Below are 7,672 nucleotides of genomic sequence, written 5' to 3'. Positions count from 1 at the left end.
GCCAAGACCATCACCACGGCCAAGACCTTTACCACGACCAAGACCATCACCACGACCTCTACAACCACCACGGCCAAGACCATCACCACGGCCAAGACCTTCACCACGGCCAAGACCATCACCACGGCCTCTACCACCACCACGGCCAAGACCATCACCACGGCCAAGACCACCATCACGGCCTCTTCTAAGACCAAGATGACTCCCTCTTTGTTGACTAGTTCCTCGTTGGCTTATTTGATTTGAGTGCTTTGGCACTCCACCACTTGTTTGACTTGGTTGGCTACCCCTTGGTTCACTTGGTTGGCTATCATTTGTTTGGCTTGTGCTTGCACCATTTTTCTTTGATCTCTTTCTTGGTTTGGGACAAGTTCTTGTGTTGTGTCCCCCATTACTGCAGCCCCCACAACGGGATTGCTCACGAGGCTCTTGGAATTGGCCGGTGCCGTATTCTCCACCACCACCACGGCCCCATCCGTCCATGTCACCTCTAAGACACTTTGTCTTACGTCTTCCCCGTCTAACGATCTTCAATTCCGGGTCCGGCCATAGTTGAACTCCGTGATACTCCGGCCATTGTGATTGGTCCAAGTATGGCTGGAACCGTGGAGTCCATGTATTCTTTACCGTCATGATTGAGAACTCGGACTCCCTCACGGTAAGAGGGTGATTGACGTCCACATTCCTAACCCGGGATGCATTTAACAAGTGCGAGCATGGGAGATGAAGCAAAGACGGCCTCATGCAGCTGCAATCACACCGTGTTAGGGAGACCTTGAAAGCCCGGCCTCCGTGTTGGCGGCCATCGTTTGTGGTTCCTCCGGGCTCTTTCACCTCATACTTCCACTCGTTGTCGTCATATAGTACAGCTTCTTCGGAGTCTGCCTTTCGTGATTGAAATTCCAACCATTCTTCGACCTTTGGTGGGAAATTGTACTTGTGCTTATCCTTGTTCTCACCAGCAATCTGCTTATCAGTCTCCATTGAGTGCTTTAAAAAGTATTCATTCAACTTGTCAAATGTGTATTGAACTATTGCCGTCACGGGTAATGCACGTACACCCTTGAGCACCTTATTGAAGCATTCTGCCATATTGCTTGTCATTTGACCGTACCTCCGGCCATCTTCATCGAAAGCACGTGCCCACATATTCCTTTCGGCAATGTTCTTATTCAGAAACTCCTGACCGCCGGGGTCAAGTTTCTTGTGTCTGAGCAATGCATTGAACAATGTGGAAAACCACTTGTTGGTGAAAGCGAGACAACAATCCTGAAGATCATCGGCCAACTCCTTGATACCACATGCCCTATAGAAGTTTGCACAAAAGTGCCTCATGCACCATCGATGATGCAACTTTGTATGTCCGGGAATGTCAACCACCACCGCATTTAGAATTCCAGGATGGCGATCCGATATGACACAAATTTCCCTTTCAGCAGGTAATACCCTTGTTCTCAGTTGACGCAAGAACCACTCCCAGTTATCATTGTTCTCCACCTCAACCAAAGCGAAAGCCAAAGGCAACACCCGGTTATTGGCATCACTTGCTATTGCAACCAATAAAGTGCCCTTGTATTGTCCGGTCAAGAACGTGCCATCAATGGCGATGACGGGCCGACAATGCTCAAAAGCCCTCACGCATTGCTCAAAGGCCCAAAATGCACGGCCAAATACTCGGACGGTCCTCCCGTTATGAATCAATGTTTGGTGCCCATGAGGCTCAACCACGTGAACCATGCCTGGGTTTGTGGCGGCCATAGCTAACAACAACCTAGGGAGTCGGTTGTATGCTTCCTCCCAATTGCCATACAACATCTTGAATGCGGCTTGCTTCGCCTTCCATGCCTTGCCGTACTTCACCTTGTAATGAAAGATGGCTTTCACAAGGTCAATGACACTCTTGATGCTCATTGTTGGAAGTGTGGATATTTGGTTGGACAGCCTATAAGCAATGAACTCGGACGTGAGTTGTCTGTGTTGTTGGTACACAAGCTTGCCATCCGCATTCTTGTGCCGGCACATGTGAGTTGGTAGACAACTCACTATGCGCCAAGTGGGACCTCCTTTCCATAGCCTTGCACGCACAATCCATGGACATGTTGGCACTTCACATTTGACCGTGTAACGCACATTCACGTCCGAGTTGGCCACTTTATGTGGACGATAATGTGTAACCGAGTAGTTGTCGAGCCACATCTTCAATTCCAAGAAGGATTGAAACTCACAACCGGGATATATCCCGTTCTTGCCGTCTTCCAAATCACGGTGAGAACTTGGCCTAGCTCCAAGAGATATGCATTTTCCACCATCCACAACGGCTTCATCCGCGAGACTAAGATCCTTGAACAATGGTGTCTTGTGATCTCGCCCGAATACCTTCTTGAATGCTTCGGCCTCCTTCGGTGTGAACCCCTCCTCATCAACTTTTTCATCAGGACCATCGTCATCCGAGTCCGATGCATATGCACGGGAAAAAGGGATGGATTGGTCCATTGTCTCTTGCACATGATATTGGTCGAGATCACCCACATTGTTGTCATGGAGGTCAACTTCGTTGTCATCCTCCTCGTACTCATCATTCTCCTCTTCAAAACCTTCATTTTGGTTGTTTGGAGTTGGGCTCAATGTTGGCCAATCTTCTTGCGTGAATTGAGGTTCACTCATTTGATCTTGGTTCATGGGTGGGGGAGTGCTAGCAACCAACGGGGAGGGGTTCCGGTTCAAGTCTAAATTCAAAGTAGACTCAACCTTCTTGGAGGCAAATAACTCAAGAGCCTTGTCTAGAGATTCCGCAACCGTCTCCTTGTATGCAACCCAACGTTGCTCGAAGTTCACACGCATTGTCTTCCAACGGATGTGCATTCCTAAACCAACATTATGCCTTCCCTCGAACTCAACAACATCACTTGGGTCCATCCAATTCAAATCTTTCCTCACTTGTTTCAGAAGCTCCGCATAGCTAGGACTACTCTTAAACACCATGTCAAGCTCATCCGGGTCTGTCTCAACATTGCCTTTCAAAAAGGCCTCTTTATCGACATGATGAACATAAACACATGTTCTCCCCATCCCTACAATAATAAAAAACGCACATATATCAAGTAAATACTTAAGAAAAATATTTGCACACATATGCCCTAACATATATATGAATTAATAACCCTAACCCCCACATAACAATAACCACAACCCTAACACCAACATAACCCTAACACCAACATCGAACACACATAACCCTAACCCTAGCATACTATGAAAGCCTAAACAACTCAAATTAGCAAAGAAATATAACATCATTCAACACAAATTTCCAAATCCTATCAAAATCTAGGGTTTCCCCAAACTAGTAAGATTTGAGCAAATGTGACAATTCCTATGGATGAAAACGAGGGGATCGGAGGAGATTACCTTAAGGGAGGGGTTGGCTTTGAAATCCACGGTGTGTGGCGGATTTGCAAGATTTGAGAAGGATTTGAGAGGGGGGAGAGGGGAAGAGAGGAGGGCCGCAAGTCTAAGGGTTTGGGTCGGATGGGGGTGTGTGGGGTGGGGGTGGGAGGGGAGAGAGGGTGGGGCCAGCCCAAGTGGAACACAGACTGTGCAGCGCCCAAGAGCTAGGCGCTGCACATTACAGGTGTGTGGCGCCTAGATCTTAGGCGTTGCACATGTGCGTGCGGGGCCGTAATTGGATCAGGGCTGCCACGCTGACAGGATGTGCGACGCCTAAGGGAAGGGCGCTGCACAGTAGGGTGCGGCGTCCGACTGTCGGGCGCCACATCAAAGGGTCAGCAGAGTGAAATTTTTTCGTAACCAGGTCAGTTTGTGATTTGATTTCTGCCTGAGGTCAGATATGTGATTTCTGCCGACGAGTGATGGAGTAAATATGGGCTAGGGATAAGCGGCAGAGGATAAATTAACCGTCATTGGAATATAGGGGATTGGTTAGAAATGCCTTAAGTACCACATGTACAGGTCTCGAGTCTTACCATAGCAATAAATCTCACATATAAAATCGAACACAATACATATACAACATTATTTCAAGCAGTTGTTGTAGTAGCATAAGCTCATAATAAGGCGACTCAGGAACACCACTGGGAGTCTGTGACTCACTCGCAACTAATACGACTCTAATAAGCATTCTCTGATGCAGCAAGAGAAGGCAGCCACGGCTGCTTAGTAGCATCACCAAATTTCCAGGGATGGATCCAGAGAGGAAGCGACCTTCAACTCCAAAGCATCAACGCCATCATTGTGCCTTGCTCAAGATCCGGACTGTAATTGCTTAGATCCTCTGTTCTGTCCCACCTCCTGCTCAAAGCAGACGTTGTGAATGTTGATCAAGGTCAGTCAAAAAGATCAGAAGAGAGACAAACAGAAACTGAATCAACCATGGCCAGTTTCATGCCCATACCTTGTTTTCCTTGCACCGATCGTTTGGATGTTTCAGGGTCTCGTCCCGGCGCGGTCGGGGCCAGCGCAGGCTCCTCCCGGACCGTGTGCACTGAAGCTTCAGTTGATTGCTATTCGAGGCCTTCATAGACGTCGTCATCCAGCATGTCGTCTTCGTCGTCGTAGGCGGCGACGTCCGCCGGGTAGCGGAGGATCCCGCCGATGCCGCCGAAGCCCCGGCAGAACTGCGATCCTTCCTGGGACCTGTTGGTGACGAACTCCAGCTTGCAGCCGTACTGCTGGTAGTTCTCGGCGAACCACTCCAGCAGCAGCACCCTGTCAACAACATCCAGCTCCCCGCACGTCGCCTCGTCGACGAAGTTGCTCTGGTCCGCCTCCTGGCCGCCGTTGAGGTACTTCACCATCGTCTCCCCCGTGGCGGAGTTCTTCAGCTCGTACCGCCTGACGTCGAGGTTCTCCCACACGATCAGCGTGTGGACCGCGCCCATCTCGAGGGCCGCCATGGTGTCCTGCACGCCGAGGACGTACTTCCCGGTGTCCTGGCTTATCTCCTCGAAGTACTTCCCAAGGAGCTTCTTCTCCTGGACGAACTTGACCTCGGAGAGGACCTCCACAGACATCTCAATGGCCTGGTTGAAGCCGCTCTCGCCGCCGTACGACACGTCGACCGACTTGATTATCTTGGCCTGCAGCCGCTGATCGAACATCTCGGACTTGCCCAGCTCGGTCTTGAAATCGGCGGAGCCGGCCAGGATGAGCCCGACGACGTTGGGCTGGTTGGTGGCAGGGTTGATGAAGAAGTGCGTGGCGAGCTCGGCCGCCTTGCGCAGGTAGTTGTGCCGCTTCTCCATGCGCAGGCGCGCGAAGCGGAGCGCGGACTGCCCTCCCCGCCCGTGCTTCTTGGGCAGGTCCACGCTGAACTTGTACACGACCTCCCTGCTGTTGCCGCTCAGCGTGCCGTAGAGCGTGCCGTTGCCGTCCATGATGATGAAGCCGAACTTGTCGTCGGACTCGAGGAGCTCGTTCAGCGCCTCGGTGTGGAACTTGTTGTCGCAGAGGTAGAGCGACGCGTTGATGGGCCGGAAGGGCTCGAAGTCGAAGGTGACCTTCTTCTCCTTGCCGTCGTCGGTGACGACGGTGCCGGTGTAGAGCACGAGGCCGTTGGGGGGCACCCGGTTGTAGAGCTTGAGCCTCTGCTGGGCAGAGGTTATGGCGGCCAGCACGGACTGGCGGTTCACCCGGCTCTTGATGTTGGAGGCGGTCCCGTACTCGTCGCCCAGCATCTTGGCCACCCGGGAGACCTGGTCGCGCGGCGGCATGATGAGCGAGATCATGCTCGTGCCGTTGCCCCTCGCCGCGTCCAGCCCCTTGATCAGCTTCTTCACCTTCCATATCTCGATGTTCTTGTCCGTTTCGTATCCCTCCACCACCATCTTGACTAGTAGTGTTTGCAGGTCAGCCTTCACCTATACCTACACAATTTTAGTTCAAGGTGCAGGTTAATTAGCCCAGATTCCAGAATAGTAAGCATGTAAAGACCACTTGAATTGATCTGAAGGAACACACACTAGACACTACCGTAATCATGTGCAAATGCAATATATCTTCCCACTCTTAAACGAGAGGCAAATAATAATAACAAAAATCGGATACTATCTTGGTGATGTGCACAGGATGAGACTGACAAAATGGTCAGATGACCAACTGACCAGAAATGATGCACTAGCTTCCCAAACCCGTCAGGCAAAGCAGATCTAACACGATACCATGGATAGGATCAGTAAAAATCTACATTTCCTACCTTAAGCAACATAGATCAAGATTTAGCCGTCGGCCTGTTTGCAGCCGCAGACAGATCATGCATGCTCAGCTCGATCATAGTCTTCTTCATAGCAACCTTATGATTAATAAGACATATAAGAGGAGAAGACAGGCAGAAAGGGCGAGGAGTACCTGCGTGGGCGTGGGCGTGGGCGTGGTGCGTGCCCGGCGGCGGGTGACGCCGGGCTCGCGAGAAGCGGAGACAGACGCAGGCGAGCCGAGCGCCTCTCCCTCGTACGCTTCCTCTTTGGTGTTGTGGCGTGGTGGTGTGCTCAGGACAGGAAGGAGACCGGTGCTTTTTAGACGGAAGACGAGAAGGCGGAGATGGTTGCGAACTCTCGCGAAAGCACGCCATTGTTTTTAAGATACTGTGCTGCCACGCGTACGCATGGCAACGTGCCACCCGCCCGCCGGGCATCCGCGTGATCAGAATGAGAGGAAGAGAAACGGAACATCAACGCACCAAACGGGTGCCTTCCGGTTCTGGCTACCTACCAAGCCAGGTCTCCAAAGGAAAGAATTCGTCTGGTTTCTTCCAACCAGCTCCGCTCAGGCTTAGCCAAGTGTCCGCGCGTCCTACAGCGGCGCCCAAGCAACACGCAGCACCTGGCGCATCTTCACGTGCCGCCTTTTGAGTCCTGACCTGACGACCCCCCGAGATATTTCCGATCGCCACCCGAGCAAGACAGCAGTTGTACTACGATGCTTTCTGCGACGACGCGCCGTCCACCCCTGCCATCTGGAGAGGCACGAACGGCCAGGGAGCGGTCCAAGGTAGCTATCCCGGGGACGTCGGTTCTTCCCGGTCTATGTCGACGGCGGCGTACCGTCGCGGAATAATGGAGGTGCCAAAAGCGTTCTGGAAGCCCCGGGGCCTGGCACATGATGCGGCACGCTTCCACCGCGCGGTCGAGGCGCGTGCGCCCACCAAGCCTTCTCCATAGGAATCGAATTCATCTTCTTTCTTTTCTTCTTTCCTTGTTCGAACAAAAATCGAATTCATCTCCGGTCCAGCAAAATACAGAGTTCGCCTCCCGGTTCCAATTTGCAGTCAGGTCTTTCTTTTTCTAATTTCCTTACATCCCTAAACACATCAACGGCGACGATATCTTCCTATCCCTTCGTAATAAAAAGTCTAAAAACACTAACGCCCACACGTGTGGGTGTTAGCCATCTCAATCACACGCCTCCATCGCCGTCCAACAGTCTCTGTATGAATCTTGGCACGTTTTGGCTGATTTTGTGTGTAACGTAGGACAAGGCGCGTGTGTGGTGTGTGACATAGTTCGCCCACACGCCGGTTGCCTCCCCGCGGTCAGCGGTTGCCACTCGGGGGCCTGCGGTGGAACTGCTCTGCGCCTGCACGCCATGCCCGACCGTGGTTGCCGTCAAACACGTCGTGCACTTCGCCCCCCCCCCCTCCCTCCCCTCACGGTTTCAT

The 7,672-nt window shown here is 52.0% G+C and overlaps 1 protein-coding gene across 2 annotated transcripts; it reads right to left on the bottom strand.

The window, feature by feature from the left end:
- Nucleotides 1-3,979: 3,979 nt before the first annotated feature.
- Nucleotides 3,980-6,727, bottom strand: LOC123130325 (eukaryotic peptide chain release factor subunit 1-2). Of its 2 annotated transcripts, XM_044550255.1 has the most exons (4): nucleotides 6,364-6,567; nucleotides 6,212-6,292; nucleotides 4,412-5,882; nucleotides 3,980-4,308 (listed from the first exon to the last, which is right to left on the bottom strand). In XM_044550255.1, the coding sequence occupies exon 3, from the start codon at nucleotides 5,841-5,843 to the stop codon at nucleotides 4,521-4,523; it is 1,323 nt and encodes a 440-aa protein (XP_044406190.1). In that variant the 5' UTR covers nucleotides 5,844-5,882; nucleotides 6,212-6,292; nucleotides 6,364-6,567; the 3' UTR covers nucleotides 3,980-4,308; nucleotides 4,412-4,520. The 2 variants fall into 2 exon arrangements, with proteins under 2 accessions (XP_044406190.1, XP_044406182.1); XM_044550247.1 differs by lacking the exon at nucleotides 6,212-6,292 and having other exon boundaries at nucleotides 6,364-6,727.
- Nucleotides 6,728-7,672: the final 945 nt, after the last annotated feature.

Source organism: Triticum aestivum, chromosome 1B, assembly GCF_018294505.1.
Source record: "Triticum aestivum cultivar Chinese Spring chromosome 1B, IWGSC CS RefSeq v2.1, whole genome shotgun sequence".
In the NCBI taxonomy this organism is placed as follows: domain Eukaryota; kingdom Viridiplantae; phylum Streptophyta; class Magnoliopsida; order Poales; family Poaceae; genus Triticum; species Triticum aestivum.
Note: the sequence above shows the minus strand (reverse complement) of the source record. Positions and strands in the feature narration are given on the sequence as shown.